General features: G+C 53.2%; 1 protein-coding gene across 1 annotated transcript in view; it reads right to left on the bottom strand.

Annotated features, from left to right (window-relative positions):
* Window positions 1–26,335, bottom strand: part of NADSYN1 (NAD synthetase 1) — a 29,564-nt gene that overhangs the window by 2,987 nt on the left and 242 nt on the right. The window contains exons 2-18 of the mRNA XM_027856104.1: window positions 23,035–23,095; window positions 21,431–21,547; window positions 19,917–19,970; window positions 19,140–19,229; window positions 17,064–17,115; window positions 15,891–15,979; window positions 15,633–15,750; window positions 14,811–14,942; window positions 13,197–13,271; window positions 12,754–12,878; window positions 11,743–11,791; window positions 6,892–6,994; window positions 4,819–4,987; window positions 4,028–4,163; window positions 2,294–2,400; window positions 1,913–2,044; window positions 694–763 (exon numbers count right to left, since the gene is read on the bottom strand). Coding sequence (XP_027711905.1) covers window positions 694–763; window positions 1,913–2,044; window positions 2,294–2,400; window positions 4,028–4,163; window positions 4,819–4,987; window positions 6,892–6,994; window positions 11,743–11,791; window positions 12,754–12,878; window positions 13,197–13,271; window positions 14,811–14,942; window positions 15,633–15,750; window positions 15,891–15,979; window positions 17,064–17,115; window positions 19,140–19,229; window positions 19,917–19,970; window positions 21,431–21,547; window positions 23,035–23,095 — 1,679 coding nt within the window. The remainder of the gene's footprint in view (window positions 1–693; window positions 764–1,912; window positions 2,045–2,293; window positions 2,401–4,027; window positions 4,164–4,818; window positions 4,988–6,891; window positions 6,995–11,742; window positions 11,792–12,753; window positions 12,879–13,196; window positions 13,272–14,810; window positions 14,943–15,632; window positions 15,751–15,890; window positions 15,980–17,063; window positions 17,116–19,139; window positions 19,230–19,916; window positions 19,971–21,430; window positions 21,548–23,034; window positions 23,096–26,335) is intronic.

A 26,335-nucleotide genomic window follows, 5' to 3' on the forward strand; every position in this document is an offset into this window, starting at 1 on the left:
GAGGCCGGCGAATGGGAGGAAACTGAGCCCCCGAAAGGGGAGGCGACCTGTCCAGGGTCACACAGGGTTAAGAGACAAGAGGCAGCACTCGAACTCAGGTCCTCAGACTCCTAAGCCAAAATGCCAGCACAGCCTCACTGTGGGAGGAGGCTGGAAGGGAAGGAGGCCCCAGCATCCTCCCAGGTCATGGCTGTCCCCTGGAGCAGCCCATTTTCATGGAGCTTTCCTCACTAAGTGTTATGAACCCATTTTACTGATGGAGAACCTGAGTCTCGGCAAAGTTCAGTGATATGTTCGGGGACACACAGCCAGGAATCTGGACAAGCAACATTCATTCAGTGCCTCAAATGTTACTGACAACAATGAAAACATGAACATTTACAGTGTGTGAAGGCTGGCCACGTGCTCTCCACGTCCTCTTACCGGATCCTCACCTTGATCCTGAAAGGAGGGTGCGTATCCCCACTTTACGGGTAAGAAAACCGAGGCAGACGGCATTCAAGTGACAAGCCCAGGGCCACCCAGCTAGCCAGTGTCTGAGGCAAAACTCAAACTCAGGTCTTCCTGTCTCCCCCGACTCCACGCCAGCCCACCGTCCAGCAGATGGGAGTGGCTCTCTGAGGCCCCCGCCCCGGCCTCCTTGTGAACAGGGAGCCCCCCAATCCTCTGCCCAGGGGCCGGCCAGCACGCTACCTCATCGGTCTGGGACACTTGTCCTTCGGCCAAGGGCTTCAGCTCGGCAGTGGCTGGAGCGGCCATGATGCTGTGAGAGAAGGAGGCGGGTGTGGCGTGAGCGGCTGTGGCTGCTACACGTCTCTCTCCTCCCGGGACGGCGGAGGGGGAAGGGGGCACTCTACTCCGGACCCGAGCGCCCCAAACCCGGAGCCCAAACGAGCAAGGGGCCCCGGCTGACAGCTCCTCCCAGCCCAGCCACTCAAAGCTCCCCTGAGAAGCCCCCCTCTTCCTCCCAGGTCTGATCAGCTCCGATCGATCAGCTGTGACCAAGCGCTACTAGGCCAATGACCATGGAAGGCCTCCTGGAGGAGGTGGTGCCTCAGCTGAGCCCTGAAGGGAGGTCAGGTGGGACACGGCGGTCAGGGAGGGGGAACAGAGCACGGTGGAGGGAATTAACGTCCCGTGAACCAGATTCGAAGGCCAGGCACAGGGATCTGTTGTTTATCCTTGTGGCAGACAAGAGGGGGACACTGGAGATTTGGGGAGACAGCCACCGGCCAAGTCTGACCAATTTTCATCTCTGCCATCTGACCCCTCCCCAGCTCAGGCCTCACTGCCCTGGCCTAGACCACTGCAATGACCTCCCCCTTGGCTTCCCCGCTCCAGGCTCCACCAACCACCAAGTCTGACCACATCCCTTCCCGAATGAAGAGCGTTCCATGGCCCCCTATTACTATTAGGGTCTAAGACAATCCCCTCTACTTAGCATCTGAACCCCCGTGGCCAGGCTCTGACTCCACACTGAGGCCCTCCAGTTCGCTCCGGGTGCCGGCCAAACTGGACGGCCAGCACATCATCTCTGACCTCCTGGTCTTTGCCCTGTGGGCAGAGGGGCCCTCCTTCTCACTTGCTCCTCCCGGAGTCCTCAGCTCAGGTGCCACACCTTTCACCAGGCCTTTCCTGATCACCCCCATCCTTGGGGAACTGAACTGAATGTGGGAGGGGGTCATGTGAGCTCCACACCCACAGGGCGTGGGCCCTGCCCCCTCTGAATACACCCTATCCCTTCCTCAGAGAGGGAATGCGCCTTGTATACGGTAAGCGCTAATCCCTTCTCAACTCTTCAGTGCAAGGGACTTTAGAGGATGGAGGGCCTTCCATGCGGGCTCAGGGGGCAGGGATTTCATCTGGAAGGGCCTGGACGGTCGAGCCAGTCTCGGGCTCAGGCCCAGCTCACCTCCGCAGGCAGACGAGATGGAAGTGGTCTATGCAATACTGGATAAAGGTCCTGATATCAGTCTTGCTCATGCCGCCAATGGGGTTGATATCTGCGCTGGAGCAGTCATACTTGGTCACGTAACCTCGGAGGCTGAGAGCAAAGAAGACCCTCACTTCAGGCAAGGGAGGGCCAAAGGGGGTGGGGGGAGAGGCCACAGGCCTGGGAGACTTCAGGGTGTCAGAACCCTGACCAGGGAGCCCTGGGCCGGCGCCGGGACGGAGGGAGAAGCCTTCCCCTAGCCTGCTTCTCCTCCATGACTCAGAGAGAGTCCGAGCATCCCCTTGCAGCCCCCGGCCCATCACGCACAAGCCGGCACATCTCTGATGCTCTAGAACGTACCACTCATCCACGTTGGTGGTGCCGAGCACCAGGAGTCCCCCTTGCATCCCCCGGGACCACAAGCTCAGCTGGGCAAAGAGATAGGAAAAGACCATCCTGACCCGTGCCTACGGAATAAGGGAAAATTAGAGGGCGGACAGCAGCCCGGTTTCCTTTACCACCTTTGTTCATAAAGGGCCAACAGCCCCCAGCAGACCTCCCAGTGCACGGCAGACGCCAAAGACTCCAGGCGCCTCGTGCCACCCCAGTCCAACAGCTGCCCCCAGGGGCCTGTGGGCACCTGGAAAGTGGAGAAACGAGAGGCCACGGGGAGCGGTCACGGAGTCAGGGTGAGAAGAGTGGACAGTGAACATGTCCTGTCTTTTCCACCCCGACAACGTCTTGGAGGCGCCCCTCCCGTCCTCTGGCACTGCCCCCATCCCCCATCTGGATGACTGCAGTGGCCGTGGGGGCAGTCTGAGGGGGAAGGTCCGCCTGCCCCTGACCGCTCGTGAGCCCTGGCCCCTGAGCCCCTGGGCCCGTCTAGACCTCAGTCTCCTCAGCTGCAAAACAAAAGGAATGAACTCCTGGCCCGAGGTCCTCAACATCACCGCCTCCATTTGGGGTCTGGAAGCCTAACTGCTACTTCTAATGATCACAGAATAAAACTGGGACATTCTCTCTTGGTCAGTCAATAAACCCTCCTCCTCTCTGGCCACTGACCACCCTGGCCTCATACAAGTCCCAGCCAAAATCTCACCTCCAGGGAGCCTTTCCGGATTCCCCCTGCTGATTACCTCCAATTTATCCTGTCTGTAGCATGTGGGAACACAGTTATCAATCAATCAATCAATAGACACATATTAAGTGCCTACTATGTGCCAGGCACTGTGCTTGCCTGAATGTTGTATTAGATTTCTATCTCCAGCACTTAGCAAAGTGCCCAGCATACAGTAGGCGCTTAATACATGTTTACTGACTGACTGTTGTCTCCCCCGGCAGATTGTGAGCTGCTCGAGGGCAGGGAATATCTTTGGCCTGCTTTTGTATGCCGATCAATTGGCACAGGGCCTGGCACACAGTAGGTGCTTCATAAATGTTTACTGACTGACTATTAGCCTCATCACCTACTGTTTCTCTGATGCCTGAAGATTTACAAAGTCCTTTCCTTTCATTAACCCCACAAATCAGGAAGCACACCCAAGGCCCTTGTGTGGACAAAGTGAGATCACGCGGGTCAAGTGCCTCGAAATCCTCCAAGGAGAGGGCAGTGTAAGCTCATGCACCATGCCAGGAGGAAACTGAGGCCTGTTTCCCAAAGAAGGGGAGGGGCTCACCGGAGAGCCAACTCAACACCTCCCCCTCCTCTCACACCACAACAAACAGTGAGAATGAGTGTAACATGGGCCGCGACTGCGCTCACCACTGAGGTCAGAAATGGCGACTGATCTTAATGGGGCGCTTCAACATGTGCCTCTCACCCGAACCTCACAGGTATTACGCACCTGCTGCGTGCCAGGCACCGGGGGACGACGCCACAATCTTGTGAGGTCAGCCCTGCAAGCGCCATTACCCCATTTCACAGATGAAGAAGCCGAGGTTCGGACTTGCCCACGGTCACACAACCAGAAAAGCGTCAGGACCCAGACCCAGCCTCCCAGGGTGCGGAGGAGGGGGCTTCCGTCGGACCCCCACCTGGGGCCACTGCCGGCAGGCGCCCAGGACGCCGCCGGCCAGCCCCCCAGGAGGACCCACCTGCACGTTCTGCATGGCCACATCCTCGCGGCTGCTTCCCCCGTGGACCAAGAACTGCGGCATCTTGCCGGTCATCACGCGGAAGATCTCCATGATGGCTTTGACGACCCCATCTATGTTGAAGCTGATGTGGTAACTGCAGGGGAGGAGGCCGCGTGAGGGAGGGCTGACCATCAAGTCAAATGCCCTGTCTTCAAAGGGGCCGGCGGACGGGACCAGAGTGGAGGAAGCCAGAGTCCTCCCACACCAGGAAACACCACCGGGGAACTGTGGCCAAAAGGGCAGCCCAGGGAGTCAACGCTGCACCCCCAAAAGCCAACGCCCCACGATGGCGCAATCGGAAGCCCACGACATTGTCAGGAAGGCCAGAAGGCAGGAGGGGCTTGCCCAAGGCCCGGCCCCTGCCCGGTGCTGCTGCTGCTGCTGCTGCGGAAATCAAAACTAACCAAATGCCCAAAGACAGCCGGGGGAGGCTCCCAAACACCAGGGAGTGTGAAGGGGCAGGAAGACGGGCTGCAGGAAACGGTCCAGAGGGGACCTCAGGCACTCATGAAAACAACCAGCAGCTGCCTCCCTGGGGCAAGGGAAGCCACCCAAATGGCTGGGCACGGAGGCCGCTGGACGGAAATGCAGAAAACCAAACGAGATTCACATGAGGAAACTGAGGCCGGGGGCCGAGCCAGAGCCACCCCAAGTCAGGGGTGATTGGGGTTCAGTCAGAAGGGCGACACCCTGCGAGTCTGGAGGAACCCCCCCAGAGGCGGGAGCCCCTCCAGAAGCCAGCCCGCTACCTTCCGATCTGCTCAGCCAGCTCCTTGGCCTTGTTGTAGGTGTCCTGCGAGGAATTCTGCGTGGCCATGTAGCACGTGGTCAGCAACTGACCACACAGCTTCTGGGGGTCCTGGGGGAGGACGTCGTCACGGTTCAAGATCCTCTGGACGTCGGCCAGCACCTCCTTATCTGGAAAAAGAGCAGACGGAGGCGGCACTCAGCACCCCCCACAATCACGAGATCACACAGACACACAATCACACACATGTAATCACACGATCACACACATGCACACAAACCACACACTCACACACACACACATGCACACCCTTGCAAACATTCTCAGACACATACACACACAGTAACACAGAAACACACACTCACAAATATACATATACGCACACTCACACGTATAACAAACTCATAAGCATAATACACACACACACACACACACACACAGCTGTATCACAAACGCGCGGAGACCGCCCCCCCGCCCCAGTTCCTGAACACTCCGCCATGCCACGCCACGCTCAGAGGGCTTGGAGCAGCCGGGCCCCAGGGGTGCACAGCAACCTCCCCGAGCCAGGCAGACTCAGTCCAAGTTGGCCCCACCAAGGTCATGGCAGCCAGAGGTGCAGTGGACGGCGCTGGACCTGGAGTCAGGAAGACTCGAGTTCAAATCTAGCCTCAGACGCTTCTCTGGCTGTATGACCCTGGACAAGCGACTTCCTGTCTGCCTCAGTTTCCTCATCGACCTCCTAGGCAGGCTGCTGTGAGGATAAAGGAGAAGCGCCTCCGGAGGACCAAGGGCTAAGAATGGACCGGACTTTTCACCTCTGTCGTTGAGGATTAAAAACAAACACCCGCGTAGGAGACCAAATAGGCTGAGGCAGGGACCCTGGCAATCACTGAGCCCAGCCTTGTTTTATAGAGGGGGAAACTGAGGCTGGGGGGGGGAGGTGCATCTGCAGGAAGGTGGTAAACAAAGGCGTGCCCTTCCCCCAGGCCTGAGGGGGGCAGCCATGGCAGAAGTGCTGAGCCAACACGCCCATTGCGACTCTTGCCTGAGGCAAAGTTGAGAAGCTGGGAGACAGAGAACTAGGGGTCCTAAGACCCGGGTGCAAGTCTCGCCCAAACCACGTCCCCAGCAGGTACAACGAGATGACTGGAAAGGCCGAGGGTGGGGGTGGGGGGAGTCACTGTGGGCTCCTAGCCCCATCTCCCCAGGGTCTGGACAAGCGCTCTCCCTTCTCACCCCTGCCTCTAGGAATCCCGAGGGTCCTTCCAGGCACCGACTCCCCAGGAGGCCATTCCCAACGAACGGGTAGCATCCCTTCCTTCTGAAATGGCTCCCTATTGACTCAATGTGTATTTAATAGCTATATGGATACACTGTGTGTCCTCTCACTGAGCAGAAGCTTCCCGAGGGCAGGGACCACTTCACCCAGTCTGTACGTCCAGCGTCCAGCCGGGCCTGGCACACAGTGGGTGCCTGAATCAACCAACCACCATGTGTTGAGCTCCTACTATGTGCCAGGCACCAGACCCCAGCCGTCTAAGAGCTTACGACTAGCCGAGGTCTAATCTGGGCATATTCAGGCGGACAGACAGACAGCGGCGAGACATCTGGCAGGAAACGCACCGGCAGCTGGTGCTGGGAACAGGCTTCGCGGCCAGGGCGCGCCCTCTCCGGGAAGGTCTGCAAAGCACGTTACACACGCACGTCCTGACCACAACGGCCCTGTGTCGCTGTGGAGTCATTTCAGTCGCGTTCGACTCCGTGGCCCCATTTGGGGTTTTCTTGGCAGAGATACTAGTTTGCCGTTTCCTTCTCCAGCTCATTTTACAAATGAGGAAACTGAGGCAAAGAGGGTGAAGCGACTGGCCCAGGGTCTGAGGCTGGATTTGAACTCAGGGAGAGGACCCTTCCTCATTCCGAGCCCAGCGCTCTGCGGCGCCCCCTAGCTGCCCTGGTAATAGCTTTCTGGGCTGGGTGCTGCTACCATCCCATTTCAGTCACCAAGGCAGAGCGGAGAGCACCCGCCAACTGAGCAGAGGCCCCCAGGAGAGCCCGCGGCGTCCTCGCCACTTACTTCCGTTACTCACGGCTTGGCAGACCTGGCAGCACATGGAGTACACCAGGCAGGCCGTCGCAGAGCTGTCCAGTCCACCGCTAAGGGGGAGGAAAAATCCGGCCTCGAAAGAGCAAAGCGGAGAAGGGCATGAGAAAAGCGTCCTGGGCAAGCGTCTTTCTTTCAGTCAAAGTGCACGCCGACATCAGAATTCCCATCCGGGGCAACCATCGCGGAGGCTGCCTTACTCCCCTCCCCCCAGCCCCGGCCACAGCTCGTAGCGACCTCTGAAGGATCAAGGAGAAGGGAGGAGATGCCCTGAGCCCGAGAAGGGCCCGCTGCCTGACTTTCAAAAGAGGAAGACGCTGCCACTTCAAGCTCGAGACAGGTACACAAGTGGCATTTCAGCTCCTGGCCAATTTCAAGAACTCATTATGTTACTATTTTAAAGTCATTTTTATTTTATTTCATTAAGTATTTCCCAGTTATATGTAAAAAAAAATTAACACTCATTTAAAAAAAATTGAGTTCCAAATTCTATTTCTCTCTGCCATCCCTTTCCCCTCTTTGAGAAGGCAATTTCATATTGATTAGACATGTGACGTCAGGCACAACATATTTCCATAGTAGTCATGTTGTGAAAGAAAACGCGCACACACACACACGCACGAAAAAATAAAAAAGAAGAAGAAAGTCTGCTCTGATCTGCATCCGGATTCCATTCACTCTTTCTCTGGAAGCGGATGTTTTTCACCATGGGCCCTTCAGAGATGTCTTGGATCACTGTAGCGCTGAGAAGAGCTAGGTCATTCACAAAGTGATCACCATTACAATACTGTTGTTACTACGTACAGTGTTCTTCTGGTTCTGCCCACTTCACTTCACATCAGCTCATATAAGTCTTCCCAGGTTTCTTCAGAACTCAGCCTGCTCTTCATTTCTCACAGCAGGATTCCATCACAGTCACATACTTGTTCAGCCATTCCCCAACTGACGGGCATCCCCTCAACTTCCAATTCCTTGCCACCACAAAAAGAGCTGCCATCAATGTTTTTGTACAGACGGGTTCCTTTCCCTTTTCTTTAATCTCTTTGGGATACAGACTTAGTAGTGCTATTGCTGGGTCAAAGGGTAAGCAATTTTACAACCCTAGGGGCGTAGAGAACATATTACCTCAAAAGGATGGTTAGTGAATGTGCAGAAAAGGAAGCAGTGATAACAAAAAGCCATTGTGTGATGGTCAACTACGAATGACCCAGCTCTTCTCAGCAACACAACGGTCAGAGACAAGTACAAAGGAAAATGCTATCCACATCCACATATAGAACTGCTGGGCTCTGAATGCAGACCAAAGCATATTCTTCTCACTTACTTTATTCATTCTTGTTTTTTTTACCCCTTTTGATCTGTTTCAACTTTCACAACTGTGGCTAATATGAGAAATATGTTTTACATGACAGCACATGTCTAACCTATATCACACTATCATTTTCAGAAGAGTGGAAGGGAAGGAGGGAGGGAGGGAGAAAAATATGGAACTCAAAATCTTACAAAAATAAATGCTAAAAAGTATAGTTTCAGAGGACAGAGCCAAGATGGAGTGAAAGCAGGGACTCTCCTGAGCTCCCCCCAAAGCTCTTCAGACACCTCTAAAAAATGGCTCTGAACAAATTCTAGAGCGGCAGAACCCACAAAGAGACAGAGTGAGGAAGGTTTCCAGCCCAAGACAACCTAGAAGGTCGACAGGAACGGCCTGAGAGAGGTGGGTTCCAGTCTTCCCCACCCACAGACACCAGAGACAACTTAGAAGGCCAGCAGGAGGGAGTCTGTCGAAACTGGGTGAGAGAGAAGCATGGTACAACACAGAGCTGCAGGGCGTGCAACACAGCCCCCGCACTGGCAAACCAGGGACAGGCTTTGGGAGTACCTGAATCAGCAGCAGCGGCAGAGCGGTCGGAGCGAAAGCGGCTGCTCCTGGAACTATCAGCCCACAGACTCAATGTCTGAAAGTCACCTACTTCGACCTCCAGGAGCCAAGTTGGTGGAGTAAGCAGTAAGTCACGCTCAGCCTCCGTTACTGACCTTAAAAAGCCCAGAGAATATTGTCCCAGGAAAAATCCTAAATAGCAGACTCAACAGAAAGACTAGATACAGAAGTCTCTTAGCTCCTGAGGCTAAGGGGATTCATGGGAAAGGCCCGGAAATAGGGGACTTCCAGACTTTCCCGATGAAAAGACCAGAGCTCAATGGAAAATCTGATCTCTAAATACAAGACTCAAGAGAGGCATAAAAAGGTAAACAGGAAAGGGGAAGAAAAAACAAAACAAAACAAAACAACATATTATTTAATAAGGGCAAACTGTTTACATCCCTACGTGGGAAGATGATACTTATAACTCTTGAGAACTGTACTGTTATTAAGACATTCAAAAGGGGTATACATAGACAAAGGGGGTGGGGTTAAGTTGACCTTGATGTGATGATAAAAAACATAATGAAGTGGTGAAAAGGAACTGTAATGGGAGAAGAGGGAAGGAGGAAGCAGAAAACTTTTTGCGCTTTTCACACAAATAAAGTCAGATCTAAATAACTGGTAAAACATCAGTTGCTCATGGGTCAGCCGAGCTAATGTAATAAAAATGACAATTCTACCTAAGCTAATTTACTTATTCAGTGCCATACCAATCAAACTACCAAAAAATTATTTTAAAGAGCGAGAAAAACTAATAACAAGATTGATCTGGAAGAACAAAAGGTCCAGAATATCAAGGGAATTAATGAAAAGAAATGCAGGGGAAGGTGGCTGAGCCATTCCAGATCTTACAGAGTAGTGGACCAGTGGAATACGTTAGGTACGCAAGACACAGTAGTCAATGACTATACTAATCTACTGTTTGATAAACCCAAAGACTTCAACTTCTGGGATAAAAACTCACTATTTGACAAATTGCTGGGAAAACTGGAAAAGAGTATGGCAGAAACTAGGCATAGACCAACGTCTTACACCCTATACCAAGATAAAGTCCAAACGGGTACACGATTTGGATATAAAGGCAGATACTATAAGCAAACTGGGAGAGCAAGGAATAGTTTATCTATCAGATTTATGGAGAACAGAAGAATATGATCAAACAAGGGATAGAGAACATTATGAAATGCAAAATGGATAATTTTGATTACATTAAATTGAGAAGTTTCTGCACAAACAAAGCCAATGCAACTAAGATTAGGAGGGAAGCAGAAAACTGGTAAAGAATTTTCACAACCAGCACATAAAGGCCTCATTTCTAAAATATATAGAGAACTAAATCAAATTAATAAGAATACAAGTCATTCCCCAATTGATAAATGGTCAAAGGATATGAACAGGCAGTTTTCAGAGGAAGAAATTAGAGCCATCTATAGTCAAATAAAAAAAATGGTCTAAATCACTACTGATTAGAGAAATACAAATCAAAACAACTCTGAGATACCACATCACACCTATCAGATTGGCTAACATGATAAAACAGAAAAATGATAAATGTTGGAAAAGATGTGGGAAAATTGGAACATTAATACATTGATGGCGGAGTTGCGAAATGATCCAACCACTTTGGAGAGCAATCTGGAACTGTGCCCAAAGAGCTATAAAATTGTGCATACCCTTTGACCCAGCAATAGCACTTCTAGGGCTGTATACCAAAGAGATCACAAAAATGGGAAAAGGACTCACACGTACAAAAATATTCATAGCAGCTCTTTGTGTGGTGGCAAAGAAGTGGAAATTGAGAAGATGCCCATCAATTGGGAATGGCTGAACAAGTTATGGTATATGAATGTAATGGAATACTGTTGTGTTATAAGAAATGATGAACAGGCAGACTTCAGAAAAACCTGGAAAGACTTGTATGGTCTGATGCTGAGTGAAGTGAACAGAACCAGGAGAACGTTGTACACAGTAACAGCCACGTTGTGTGATGACTAATTTTGATCAACTTAACCCTTCCTGGCAATACAAGGATCTAAGACACCTCCAAAGGCATCATGATGGAAAATGCTACCCACATCCAGAGAAAGAACTGTGGCATCTGAATGCAGATCGAAGCAGACTATTTGCTCTTTTTTTTTCCTTCTGTTTTGTTTTGTTTCTTCTTTCTTGTGGTTCCTCCCATTGGTTCTAATTCTTCTTTACAACATGACTAATGTGAAAATATGTTCAACAGGAATGTATACGTGGAGCCTATATCAGACTGCATGCCATCGTGGGGAGGGAGAGAAAATTTAAAATTCAAAAGCTTATAGAAGTGATTGTTGAAAACTAAAAATAAATTAAGAAAAAATAAATGTTAAAAATTTTCTTGACTTGTAACTGGGGAAAAAAATAAAATACTATTAAAAAGAAAAAGCGAGCGCTGCCTGTGGGGAAGAGGGAGCAGCTTTGCTCTGCTGGCCCCAGCAGGAACAGAAAGCAACATGTCCTACAGAGAGGAGCACTCCCCACGTGGGGAGGATGGCCCAGGGAGGCCTCGGGACCTTCCCAGAAGAGGTGGAGCAGCCCCTGTTATCAGCAGTCTTTGAAGGGGATTCTGACCCAAGTTCATCCGGCCCAACGGCCTCTGAACTTCCGTCCAGTTTCCGTCCAGCTTCATCCAGCTCAGAGACTCTGAGCGATGATCCTGCCCGGGGGACAGTCTGAAGGCCCGGGGCAGGAGGCCTCCAGGGACTCCCCGTGTGGGCAGATCAACCAGCCCAGGGAAAGTCCTCAGCACCCCAGGCAACAGCAAGCTGGCCTCAAGCGGCCACCTGAACCGCAGGAGACAGCGCCCGTTTCTGAGGTGTTCTATGGGCCCCCCACACATGCCCAAACACAGAGGGACCCAGACATCTCACCTGCTCACTGCGCCTCAAGTAATCCCACAGCCAACACGCAGGGCCAAGGCTGCCAAGGAAGCGGAAACAGAGGGTGAAGACAAGCTCCGTTCGTGCATGAGCCCCCAAAACCACCACATCTAGAGGGGCTAGGGGCCCCAAGCAGAGCCAGCCACAGAGGACTTCTCAAAAGACTCCTCTCTGCCCACACAGCAGCCCATGAGATTACAAACCCGGGCTCGTGCCTGCAGGGGAGAATTATGCAGCCCTCCAGCCATTTTTCTATTATCTTTCTATCACCCACCTGAAGATCTATTTGTCTATCATTCTCCTACCTATCCATCATCATCAGTCTATACATCCACCTACATATGCATGTACTTACATTATCTATCTGTCATCTAGCTAGCCCCCTCCCAAAGACCAGGAGCGCCAGGGGGCCTCACCCAGGACCATACAAGTACTGAGTGCTGGTAGGGGGATTCACCCCAGGTCTCTCCTGGCTCCTGGTTCAGGACTGCCCCTGGGCACCCGTGCCTCGAACGCCCCTGCCCACAATCCCCCCCTCGCCCAGCACGTCCCAGTGAATGACTGCAGCCTCTCCACCACCTGAGTGTCAGAATCTTGACCCTTCATGCCCTGTGCCCTCATACCAGACAAATGCCTTGGTTTAATGGAGTGCTGCCCTCCTTAACTCCAAACTCGACACCTAAGCTGAGCCAACCTAACTACCATGTGTATCACGAACTTTTAATCACAAGAGGAAGTGCAGGGACCATGATTCTCCTTTTACAGATGAGGAAACTGAGGCCCAGAACTGAGATACTGGTGTGGAGACTGAGAGGTATCTGGAGAATATTCTTAATAACTCTTCAGCATCAAGGACAAGGTACCAAGTACAAAGCCTTGGAGGAGGGGCACCAGGTCAGGCCCTGCCAACCAGAGGCTGGGGGCCCCCTCGGCGGGCCTGAGTCCGGCTGGACTGGAGGCGGTGCCTGGGTGTGGCTCAAGCCACCCGACTCAAACACCCACCTGATCTCCTCCCCGAGGCTGTGAAAGTGCCACCTGATGGGCTCTGTGGTGGACACCAGCACATCATCGTGGCACGAGAGCGCAAAGTCGACCTTGACGCGGGTATAGGGAACCACCGTGCTGGCCTGATGGGTGAAACAAGATGCAGGCGCCCCCCCTGAGCGCGGGAGCTCCTGAGGGAGTCCAGGGAAGACCCAGAGGTGTCCGGGGAGCGAGACAGCTCCCAGCCCTGCAGAAGGAATCTCCTGCCTCGTGACACGATGGGACCAGTACGGTGACTGCCCTCCCCCTGGACAGATGGGGAACCCCAAGCCCACAGGGGCACGTGGCTGGTGTGAGATGACGGAGCTCCTCCGCAATGGGGCTGGGACAAGAGCTCAAGGTCCCCACCTCGCCGCCTCCCTCCACCAGGCCACACAGACCAGGTCTGACCGGACACTCACCATCAAGTTACGAGAGGAAATTTCTGCCCGGTAGCTGCGAATGTCCTCCAAGTCGACTGTGGCCGTGAGGACCTCCTAAGCAAAGAAACGTCAGGAGGAAAGAGTCTGGATTCCACGCGCTCTGCAGCAGCAGCAGCTGCTCGCGCCATTCCTACAGGCTTCCCTTATGGGAAGTGGTGCCCTGGTCCCCCTACTCTCTGGATGAGGATATCGCGGTACAGAGAATTCAGTGATGGGCCCCAGAACTCGAGCCCAGGTCCCCTGAGACCAAGCCCAGGCAGGCTTTCTGACGCCTGCCCCGGCTGTGACAAAGCCAGGGCCGGCGTGGGTGACGCCAACTCTCCGCGTCCATGCCTGTCCCACTTGGGCCATTTTCTACTGGTGCCTTTTTGACCCCTTCCACCGCCCCGCTCAAGCGTCTCTAGGGTCTCCCTATTTTAATGCTGCTTTTCCTAAAAATGCAACTGATAAACCAGCTGCGCACAGAGGGATGATGGCTGCCTGCCGGCCGTGTAGAAGCAAGTCACACACGTGTGCACGCACACGCACACACGTGCACACACAAGTGTTGACAAAGCACTGCTTAGTCATCAGCCTCTGTGCTATCATCCCCTATCTGTGCCCCTCATTCATTCACTGCAAAGTGCCTACTGAGTGCGAGGCATGGAACTGAGGTTGTTCCCAAGACAAAATGGCCAGGCCCTTTCCTCCGAGCTGCCAGAGAGCTGTACTGGGTGTGAGAGGAGAGGGTAGGGAACAGGATGTCGATACGAGGAGGGGGTGGGGGCAGACCAAGGGCTCCGGGAGAAGGCTACAAGGAGGACACAGCAAGAAGGGAGGCAGGAAATCAGGAGGGCTTCACAGAGGAGGTGGCCCCTCTGCTGAGCCTCGAAGCAAGGAGAGAGAGGCCAAGGCATGGTGAGTAGAGAGAAGGGATAGTGGGCCAGGATGGGAAGGAGAGTCACGGGAAGCCAGGCTGAGGATGCTCCCGTTGCCAGGTGAGGGAGCCACAGGCGGGGAGTCAGACTGGGGTCTGAGAAAGGCCGCTCGGGCAGCCGGGAGCCCCACAATCCGAGAGGGGCACGGAAGGCCAGGAGGCCCATGAGGAAGCTGTCGCAATGACCCAGGTGCGCGTGAGGCTGGAGGCTCAGTGAGATTGACGAGGCAGAACTAGAAAGCTGGCAGCGACTGGTCCCGGGGGTTACAGGCTCCACTGGCTCCGGGAGAGTGGCTGGGGGGTGGGGGTGCCCTCCATAGGAAAGAAAGAAAATCTGGGGGGGGGGCAATTTCCTCTTTGCATCCTCAGTGCCAATACTCGGCTGGTACTTACTAAACAGTCCCTCAGTCTACCCAAATGACAGCTCACCTGCCTACGGTGTCTGCACTGAATGAGGGATCGAATGAATGGATGGATGGATGGGTGACTGCTTTCCTGACAACAACCCTGCAGGGCTAGGGACAGAGACTCACTCCCCTGTACCCATAAATGTCAGAGGCAACACTCGAACCCGGGTCTTCTGGCTCTAACCCCCTGCCCATGTGCAGGACAAATGGCCTGGGAAGAGAAGAGCAGGAGAGTCACCCTCCCGCTACACACACACTCACGCGCCTCACCACATCATCCAAGGAAAACTGCGCGCCTTGGGCGACGGTGGACCCATTCACAGAGATCATGGAACACCCATCATAGTAGAGCCGGCCGCCATCACAGCCTTTCTGATTGGCCATGAGATAAATCCCACCATTCTGGAAAAGAAAAGCACGTGGCCAGAAACGTCCCAGGATGGCTCCAGGGGCACCTCTGCTTGCCCAGCCCAAAGACCCCAGATGTAGCTTGGAGGCCTCGTCCCCCTTCCCCATCTCACGACGGTGTCCCCAACGTCATGGAGGCAGCTACTGGGGACCGACTTCTGCTGGCACGGAAGGAGAGATGGCGTGGCCCAGGAACCAGCGGGCAGAGATGCCCGTGGTGATGGTGTGGGGGTCAACGGCCCTTCCGGGGAACCAGCAGGTTGTGGACGGGAGGACGTGGTCAGAGAGGGGGGAACGAGGGCTTTCTACTATTCTGCCTAGAAAATAAAACATTCCTCTGGAAATGACCATTTCCCAGAATCCTTTAAGGCAGCTGACCCAGAGCCCTTGCAGAATCAGGGTGTAGAGAGAGGGTGAAAAGCAAACGCCATCTTGAAATCCGAGGGGCTAGCCAACAAGACTCCAGTCCCAGACCACAATGTGCTTCCCTTCCCCCACAGTCCGGGGAGGAAGGCAGGAGGAAAATGGCGGCCCCCACTTTCCAGAGGAGGAGCCTGAGGCAGCCAGGCCTCTGGGAACTCAACCCGACATGTTCCCGTCCCCCCACGCACACGCGATCCATCCCTCACAGCAACTTCCCAGACAAGAGACGCACCGAACAGATCCAGGCTCGTGTGGACCTACCTTTAAGGTGGCCAGGTTCACCAAATCCACTCTGGTGTGGGCCTTCCGCAGTACATGGTGACTCCCCGAGGCATTGGTGAAGATTTCTACTCCGTCCAGGCCCATATCAATGTGTGGGCTAAAGAAAAGACGAGTGGGCAGACCGCCGAGTGGCCAGGTGCATCTGCCCGCATCCTCCTCACTGCCCGGGCATGCTCCCGCGCTCCTCCAGGAGGGAAGCGCGGGGGGCCCACGCCCGGGCCCGGGCCCGGAGATTACCTGTGAGGTGTCCACAGCTCCTCACAGATTTCTGTGCCGATGCACGTGTCTTTGGTTGCCAGCACCAAATCACCAAAAGGAACCACATCCTGTTTGCAGAAGGAAAGCCGCTGATGAGCGACCCACCTCTTTACGGGATGGTTCTCTCCCGCCATGCTGAGCTGCCATGGATGCCACGGGGAGGGCCTGCCGCAGCCGGGGCTCCTGTCGCCCACTCATGGGACTCAGGGCCAATGCCGGAGGGCGCCCCTCTGACGACACTGAGACCCACCAAGGTTCGGGTCCTCACCAGAGCTCCCCAATGAGGAATTGGCAAAGCACAATTAGAACCCAGGCCCCGACGCCTCTTCCCCAGCCCCACCGCTGTGAAGGCAGGCCCTAAGCTCACCAACCATCCGGCCACGTCCAGGCCCATTAGTTTTGCTTCTCCACCTTCCACTGACTACCCAACTGGCAAGGCCCCGCCCATCGGAACCTCCCTGACAGGTAATGTGGGGTAGTGACTAAGGGGTGACCTCAGGGTCGGGAGGGCTTGTGTTTAAGCCTCGCCTCTGACCCTTCCTGGCTCTGGGCCCCTGGGCAGGCCTCTGGACCTCTGTGTGCTCCAGGCACCTCTGAGACTAGGATGCCAGCCCGTCTGGGCGAAGGGACTTCCGCCCAGGGAGATCCCGACTCTGATAAAAGGGTAATGCTGGCTTACAACAACCAGCCCCCTGCTCCTGGTCTTACAACCTGTCAAGAATGTGTTCAGAAATGAACACAATTCACAACCCTGTGAAAAAGAGAAGGCCAGGACGATCATTCCCATTCTGCAGATGAGGAAACTGAGGGAAGCAGGAGATGAACTCCACTGGGGAAAGCCAAGAGTGCTCGACGTGTAGGCGGAAGCCCGAGTTTGGGTTCATCCAAGACCTGCGCTCTCAGCATCTCCACATCACCAAGCCTGACTTTGCTCGTCTGGGAGAAGACGGCAAAACCAGGACGCCTAGACGCAGCCTGCCTCTTGAGGACCCCGTCCTGCCCCTCCCTCGGCCACCCCGCAGCTACCAGGAGCCCAACCCGGTGGCTGCTCCCCCCACAGAGAATTGCCCTCCACGCCCCGGACCACTGGGCTCCTCCACACTGCCCCGAAATACTGAGAACGGGAGCCCATTCCAACACCCTGGGACTCACCTGTTTGGTCAACTTCTGAATCATCCGCGGGAGGAAGTGGTCCTCGGCTTGCCTGGGAAGGAGAGGGCAGAGCCTTAGGAGAGGGGGGCTGAGAAAAAAGGAGGCTGACCTTGCAAGGGTGACCACGCGGTTTTTAACTCAGGATCTGCCTTGAACACGCACATGAACCACCAGTGGCGGGGTCGCTTGAGTCGCTGGAATTGGGAGGGGGGAGAGGGGGTCACCCTGTGGGTCGGCTGTGACAGCCACCTTAGGAGGGGAGAATCAGTTTGTGAGCGTGCTGACAAAGTAGGGGAGAAAAGGTAGAAAAGGTCACAGAACGTGGGGAATCTCTTTTAAAAAAAACTAACATTAATCAAGTCAGCGCTGGAGGGGCTATGAAAAGACAGGCACACTGATACATTGTTGGTGGAGCGGTCTTTGACCCAGAAATGCCACTCTTGGGTCTAAAGTTCAAGAAGGTCAGAGACAGAAACAAAGGTCAAATACACATGGCGTCAGTTGCGGCAGCCCTCTTTGTGGGACAAAGAGCTAGAAACAAAGCTGGTGCCTGTGGACTGGAGAGAACTATGAATGTAACGGTCTGTTACCGCGTAGAAGAAATGAAGGGAGGAGGAATGATCTGATTGTGTGCAGACCCAGAACACGCCTAATGAGTCAGTCGCGGAGGCGAAGTTGAGCTCCGAGCCATGTAGGCGCCAGAGAGAAATCACACCGTAGCACAGAGGGCGGGCGCCTGGCAGGGAGGTCACGGAATGCCCAGTTCTTGCTTACTGTTTTTCTCTGTCGTAAGGGAGAGAACAACTGGGGGCGGGGAGGATGACGATGTTCCTGTGACAAAAGGCAGTGACAAATTGTCATTTTAAAAATAAACGGGCGCAGCTAGGTGGCGCAGTGGATAGAGCACCGGCCCTGAAGTCAGGAGGACCTGAGTTCAAATCCAGCCTCAGACCAAGTACTTGACACTTACTAGCTGTGTGACCCTGGGCAAGTCACTTAATCCCAATTACCTAAAAATTAAAAAAAAAAATAAAATAAAATAAACAGGGGCAGCTAGGTGGCACAATGGATAGAGCACCAGCCCTGGATTCAGGAGGACCTGAGTTCAAATTCGGCCTCAGACACATAACACTGACTAGCTGTGTGACCCTGGGCAACTCACTTAACCCCACTGCCTAGCCCCCTGCCAAAAAAATGAAAAACAAAATTATTGTGTTGGGGCAGCTAGGTGGCAGAGTGCAGAGCACCAGTGCTGGAGTCAGGAGGACCTGAGTTCAAATTCGACCTCAGACATATAACACTCACTAGCTGTGTGACTCTGGGCAAGTCACTTAACCTCAATTGCCCTCAACAAAAAAAAATAAAATAAAATAAACAAACAGAAAATGGTTTTTAAATGCACAGCTTTCCACCCTGCCATCAAGGGGCTTACAATTGGCTGGGGGGGGGGGTTTGGATTGAGGGCAGAAAGAGGGAACAGTGGGTATCCCAGGTCCTGAGTGGGAATCCTGACTGCCACTTATTACTGGAGGAGCCTGGACGAGTCACTTGACTTTGCCCATAAAGCGGGCTCAGACAAGATGACTGTCTCTCACAGCTCTACCTCTCTCCTCCTCTGGGAGTTCTGAGAAACGAGAGCTTCCCTGCAGCTGAGACAATCAGGGCGGGCTCCCTGGAAGAGGTAAGGCTTGCAGCCAAGCATTGCACGGGCCGCCGGGGGCCCAAAGACAGAAATGAACGTGCCCCTGCTCTCCTGAGGCTCGCACTGAGGACGAGACAATCACAGCGTTCAAAGATGGAAGCCCGTCCAAGCCCTCAGGTTAGGGATGAGGAAGCTGAGGTGGATGGGGTCAAGTTCTGGGGGGGGGGGGGGGGTCTCTGTCCTCCCAGGCCAGCGGAGGGGGGCCGTCCGGCCTCCACGGCACGGGCAGAGATGCCGGGACGGTGGGAGGACTCAGGGCCGATGGAAGGGCTGGCTCCCGCGGAGCCCTGAGCGCCAAGCCTAAGGCTCCCCTGGGCACCGGGTCACGATGAACACCCGGGGGGCAGAAAGCACAGCACAGGGCCCGGACTTACCGGCTCCTTGGCCACGGAGCAAACCAGCGCATCTCTTGGTAGTTCCCTTCATTGGCCAAGACCATTTTGGGGCGAATCAGAAGGATTTTCCTACAAAGGAGAGATGAAGAACGATCTGTGGTCCGCCCTGAAAGGCCCGAGAGAGGTCAAGGCTACTTGGGCCCAGTCTCCAAAACGAGTCCCTAAAGAAAAGGGAGGCCGAGGGGGGGATCTGAGTGACCTCGGGCCAAGTCCCTTTCCCTCACCGCGCCCCCAGCCCCTCACCCTCACCCCAGCAGAGCCTCGGACCGTGGGTCAGTCCAGGGGCCTCTGTCGCCCCCTCCTGGTTGTAATGCAGAGAGCCTCCAACACGCAGGATGACAAAACCCCCGGCTGGCCGGTTACTTGACTGAGGCCCCGCCAAAGATCCCCGATGTTCTCACGATGGCACACAGAAAGGCAGGCTACCCCCAAGTGACCAGAGACTCCACACCGCGGCCAAGAACCAGATCCGGGCCTTTCCCTCTCCCTCTACAGAGCTGAAGACCCCCCCCCCAGGCAGGTGGGGCTCAGACCCACCAAATGACCCCAGCCAGAGCGGGCAGTCCCCAAGCACACCCACCCCCCAGGGCTGAAGACCTCAGTCTAGGAAACGGCAAACAGCAGCAGGCCCAGTGCTTGGATCTGTCTGCAGGACAACCCACTGCCTCCCAGGCCTAAAGCCACGGCACAGGAAGATTCAAGGAAAATGGGCCCCCCCCCCCCCCCGGCGCAGCGGGCCCTGGAGAGGGAGCCTACCCATTGAGAAAGATCACCCTGCAGTTGTAGCGAACGTTGCGGTGCATCACAGGCCTGGAGAAACGAAGAAGAGACAGACTGGTCAGGACCAGAGCCTCCCAAGGTACGCTGGGACCCGACCGGCTTTTTCCTCCTAAATCAGTTTCAAAGAGAGCGTTGGATTCTGTACCACTCAGTGTCGACAGCCTCCCCCTTAGGCGCAGGGCACTACAGATGCTGCTTTCTGTTTACCCTGCCCAGCGATGCCCTCCGCCTACCGCTCTATTAATCAGCGAAATCAAGATTCCACCTGGATATCTGTTATTGTTGCTCAGTGTGTCAGACTCGGTGTGACCCCATTTGGCAAAGATACTGGAGTAGTTTGCCATTTCCTTCTCCAGCCCATTCTACAGATGAGGACACTGAGGCAAATAGCATTTAGTGACTTGCCCAGGGTCACACAGCTAGGAAGTGTCTGAGGCCAGATTCGAACTCGTGAAGGTGAGCCTTCCGGACTCCAGGCCCAGCGCTCTCAGCACTGTACCACCTAGCTGCCCTCCATCGAGGCGTACTCCAATTCTAAAAGGGCCCACTCAAGACATTACCAGCCACGACAACCCCAAGGTTCCCCTGGGCCTTGTATCCGAAAGCCCTGCAGTCAGGAAGCGGCGCCTCCGTCCTCCTGCTACGATTTTAACCTCGAGGATTTCTTCCTGAGCTTGGCAGAAACAGAACCATTCACTCTAGGGTGACAGACTCTCACTGGTCACAACAGGTGTCACCACAGGGGTCACCACAAAGCGGCTTCTTTATCGTGTCCTCTGAAACCCGCGGGAACAGCAAACACAACTACCCCTCGACTCCTTCTGTAACACCAATAATGTTCAGGTACGTCGGTCTCCTTTTCAGTCATCACACAGAAACGGCACAAAATAAGGTGAACTACACCCCGCCCCCAATGAAGAGCGTGGTGGACAAGACTGGAGGCTGCACCATTTCCTTCTGTCACAGACCTCCAGGGCAGCCAGTCTGATGAAGCCTGGGGACCCATTCTCAGAACTTTTTTTGTTGTTTTCTGGCAAGGCAATGGGGTGAAGTGACTTGCCCAGGGTCACACAGCTAGTAAGTATCAAGTGTCTGAGGTCAAATTCGAACTCGGGGTCTTCCTGAATCCAAGGCCAATGCTCTGCCCACTTGGCCCTCTAGCTGCCCCCCAGAATAAGGTTTTTAAATAGATTACGAAGGAAGCCAGCGCATCTCTCAGGGTGCTGCAGATAATCCTCCTCTATTAGGCTAAGCCCTCGTGGAGGCGGCAGAGAATAACCAGGTGGCCCTGTGGCCCCCACGAGAAGCCACGGCACCTTCCACGTCTTGACAGGGGAGACCACGCTGACATGTAGCGCTCCCAAGTCCACGAGCTCCTCGCCTAGCCCGGCGCCCAGCAGTGTGGGGCAGTCCGCTCCACCAGCCCCACCCCGGGGGGGTTTCTGAATTTGCCCCTCCCCCAGCCCCGGCGCAGCGGCGCTAACACTTACATTCCAACATCACAGATGATGTTTTGGGTGACAGGTGCCACCAAAAGCTGGGCCAAAACTTGGTACGAATGCAAAATGGTATCGGATTCAAAGTAGTGATCCCAACAGCCGTAGCCACTGCAGGGAGGAAAGATACGTCAGAGCAGCCTGGGACGGGGCCCTGGGAGCTGGGCGTTCCAGGGAATGACTTCTGAACGCCCTCTCTGCCGGCCGACCCACAGGTTCCAGGCAGAAGAGATGCGCCGGACCCCCAGCCGGAGGGTCTTAAGGTCCCAGGGGAGACAGCTGTGTGTCCGTCCCTCAACGGATTAGCCACAAACACGTACTGGACCGAGATGAAAGAAATGAGGTCTGCCTTCCAGACCCCGAGACCCCAGAAAGTGCAGTGTGTGTGACAACTCCCTCGGCCAAGAGGGAGTCCCAACAAACTGGGGGGAGGGGTGATGGTTAGAGGGAAGAGTTTATTTTTTATTTTATTTAAAGAAAATTCTGTCAGTTCCAAATTCTCTTCCTCTCTCCAACCCCTCCCCCAGACACTGAGAAGGCAGCTGGCCTTGGAGTCTACATGGCACTTAGGGTCATCTCTTCAAGACTCTCCCCTATTAGAAGGGGTCTCACTGTTCTAGCTGGACCCCAGGCCCAACCCCGGGCTTTGCACAGAAGTCTCTAATAAATGTTTAATTCATCATTCAGATAGCCCTTTAAGGTTTGCAAAGAGCTTTAAAAGTACCAGCTCATTAGATTCTCACAACAACCCCTGGGAGGTAGGTGCTCTATTGTTATCCTCACTTTACAGATGAGGAAACTGAGGCAGGCAGAAGTTAAGTGACTTGCCCAGGGTCACAAAGCTAGTAAGTGCCTGAGGCAGGACTGGAACTCAGGTCTCCCTAACCATGGGTTGAGTGCTCTATTGACCACACCACCTCACTCCCTTCCAAAAGGGATCCAAGAAAGTCAGGAAGGCGCTGAATCCGTCTCAAAATTGGACAGGATGGCCGAGACCCCCATTCATGTCTAATGCCCCTGCTTCAGGACCCCCGGAGCCAGGAAAGTCTTAAACAGGAGCAGCAACTCATCTTCCTGTGAGACGTCTCTGGAAATGACCTGCTTCTGTGCTGAAATGACAAGCCGGGCTGGTTCAGTCTGGGACGTCAGGTCAATTCCGCCTCAGCCCGCCGCATCCTTCCTGCTACGGCCGAATGGCGCCCAATCTATGTTCTAGACAAACTGGCCGCTCGTGTTCCCTGCACAAGGCTCGTCTCCCCTCTCCGCGTCTCTGCACACGGCTGTCCCCCATGCCAGGAATGCCCTCCTTCCTCACCTTTGCCTCACAGAATTCTTATTCTTCTTTCAACGCTCAGCTCAATTTAAGGTGGCTCTTCCCCGAGAGGCCTTCCCTGACCATCCCCCTGCCCATTTGTATTTATTTCTCTATGTATCTCCCCAGCAGAACGTGAGCCCCTTAAGTTTGTGTCTTGTATCTCCAACCCTGGGGAGAGCACCGAGCATACAGCAGGTGCTCTGTAACAGTCTGGGGAGGCAAATGGCCTGGTGTCAAGGTTACAGAGCTTGTATTTTCTGTTGATCAACCCAGGAGCGCTCACCATATTTCAAGCTCAGGTCCAAGCCGGTACCTCGCGCCTTTGTTTCTGGCAATTTCGATGCCTGTTATAAATGTGCAAAAAGAGGAAAAAATGAGAGAAGCGTCTCCCCGTGCAAAGGAAAGCCTCGTGCCTCACTGCAGCATGGCACTCCTGGGCAACGCCGAAGGGCCTGGCTTCTCATCAGGATCATGGTTTGAATTAATTCCATACAATAAAGACCCCGGGTCAGACCCAGGCCAAGACAAGCCGGTCAGAGAGGACGGGAAGGGAAGATTTTATATATGTATGTATGTGTGTATATATGTGTGTGTGTGCAAACATGTATATGTGGGTATGCGTATACAAATTCTATGTCAATATCTAATACATGTAAATTTCAATGATGTATATGTGTTATATAATTATCACATCTTAGATGTTATATTAAGAGACAGTGCACTGAGTAGAAACCAGGTCTCCAACCAGCTGTGACATCTGACAAATAACCACGGTGAGACCCCAAGCTGGTCACTTGACGTCTCTCTCAGGGCCCCAGGGTTAGCTGGTGACCAAGGAGAGAGCCCTGGGCCTGGAGTGAGGAAGACCTCCGTTCAAATCCAGCCCCAGACACTTGCTAGCTTTGTGACCCTGGGCCAAGGCACTTCACCTCAGCTTGCTTCAGTTTCCTCAACTATAACATGAGGACAACAGTAGCACCTCCCTGTAGGGTCGTTAAGAGCGCTTAGCCCAATGCCCAGCACACACACACGTCAGTTACAATTAGCATTATTATTAATAAAAGTGCTTCACACAGTGCCTGGCACGTAGTAGGTGCTACGTAAATGTTAACAATTATTTATTATTGTTATTATTTAAAACTGCTTCACACGGTGCCTGGCACATAGTAGGGGCTATGAAAATGTTAGCTATTTAGTATCATCATTTTCATCAAAAAGTGCTTAGCATAGTGCCCAGCACATATAAATGATAGCTGTTTATTATCATTATTAAAAAATGCTTTGTGTTGTGCCTGGCACATTGTAGGTGGTATATGAATGTTAGATGTTTATTATTATTATTAAGAAGTGCTTCACAGTGCCTGACATAGTAGATGCTATGTAAACATGTTATAAATATAATATATATTATTTAATATAGCCGATTATTATCAAGTACACAATGTTTGAAACATAGTTGGTGCTATATAAAAATGTGAGCTATTACTTTTTATTATTAATGAAAAGTGCTTTGCATAGTTCCTGGCACAAAGTAGGTGCTATATAAATATTAACTATTGTTTATTATTGTTTTTATTATTTAAAAGCACTGGCACATAGCAGGCACTGGATAAATATTAGATATTTGTTATTATTATTAATAAAAAGTGATCCACATAGTTCCTAGCACATAGTAGGTGCTATATAAATGTAGCTACAATTTATTATTGTTATTGCACTAAAGTGCTTTGCACAGTTCCTGGCACATAGTAGGTACTATATAAATGTTAGGTGTTTATTGTTATTACTAATTAAAAAGTAATTCACACAGTAGGTCCTATATAAATGTTAGATGCTTGTTATTATTAATAAAGTGTTTCCCATAGTGCCTGGCACATAGTAAGCCTATATAAATGTTAGATACTTATCATAATTATTATTATTTAAAAGTGCTTCACATGGTGCCTAACACACAGTAAGTGCTACATAAATGTTAGCTATAATTATTATTAGTTCCTTTCCTTCCCCCCAGGCAGCCTCTCTGTATGCCAGTCCATATGAGCAGGAGTTCCCTATTCCAATGAAATCAGATGCCAGCCCCACTTCCACAAAACATAATACTAAAGCTATTGGGGCATTGGTACCAGGCCAGCAATAACAGCTCCCAAGCTGACAGAGCTTCATTAATATAGCAACAAGAAGACGCCACAAACATATAGAGCCTGGAGGTTTGCACTTCTGGTGCTACTGTCTTCATCCCATCTTCAGATAAGGAAACTGAGGCTCAGAGAGGCGATGAGTGACCGAGATAGCATCAAACTCTGGGCACTACTTCTCAGTAAGGGATAGAGCACTCGAGTGGGAGCCAGGAACTCCCCTGGTGACACTTGGTACTCCAGGCCACAGCCTTAACCACTCTGGGCGTCGGGCACCTCTAAGGTGATGTATGGTCCACGGGAATTTCTACACCAGTGGAAACGAGCCCGGGCCTAGGGCCACGGTGTTGTATAGCGCTTTCATTGACATCCTCATCTCAGTCTTCACTACCCCCAGGAGGCAGCCAAGGAGAAGAGCCAGTTTCCAACATGAGCCTCGGAGGAGCTGGCTGACTGAGCCAAGGTCACATAGTGGGTGCTATATAAGTGTGAGCTGTTCTTTTATTATTGCTATGTAAATGTTAGCTGCTTTTTATTATGTGCAGAAGGTTGGGGCTGGAGCCCAGATGTGCAGGCAGCCAGATGCCCAGGCAGCCAGGGACACAGGGCGCTGGAGGGGCAGGAAGAGAAGGGCACATTCCTGCCCTGGTAGCCTCCTGACTCCAGACCCAGGGGAGTAGCCCATTATGGAAGGGAAGACGTATTATGGAGTTCCACCTCACCTTACAAATGAGGAAAACCAAGGCCTGCCCAATGTTTACTGAGACTGACAACACACAGTGATAAACCATATCAAATGTTTGTGTAACCCTTATCTTAAGTGCTCCGAGTTTGCAGGTCACACCTTCTTAGATGGGTCGCTGGCTGGCACAAAGATCCACTGTCCAAGGTCTCGGGGCTGATTTCCCCGGGGGAAGTCTGGAGGTGAGGCCTCTGCCTGCTGGAGACTTTGCCAGGGATCCAATGGGGAGCTGCTGGGAAAGCTTCAGGCTTCCCAGAACCAGCCCCGACTCGAAGGCAGGCAGGCAGGCTGCCCACGGGCTGGTTACTACAGCCTTGGCGGGGACCAAAGCTTTGTAAACTTGAAAGGGATAGTTGGTTTTTGTTACTAAGGCACCGTGGCCTGGAATCTACCCCGTGGGGAACACTGGGGCCTTTTACCCCCGGGGTGTCTAGTGCTGGTCAAGCATTTATCACGGACCTACTGTGTGCCGGGCACTGAGGATACACGTACAAAGAACGAACACTATCCCAAACTCTGAGCCTCAGTTTCCTTATCTGAAGATGGGATGAAGACAGTAGCACCAGAAGTGCAAACCTCCAATCTGGCGAGGCTGGGAGGTGTCCGAAGAGGGGAGACACTAGGGGTTGCTTGGCACGTGGTCGTGGGATTGCAAGCGTTTTCCTGCCGCCCTGTCCTGGGGCGCTGTGGGATTGCACGCGTGTTCC

Source organism: Vombatus ursinus, unplaced genomic scaffold (genome assembly GCF_900497805.2).
Source record: "Vombatus ursinus unplaced genomic scaffold, bare-nosed wombat genome assembly UNPS02011369.1, whole genome shotgun sequence".
Lineage (NCBI taxonomy): Eukaryota > Metazoa > Chordata > Mammalia > Diprotodontia > Vombatidae > Vombatus > Vombatus ursinus.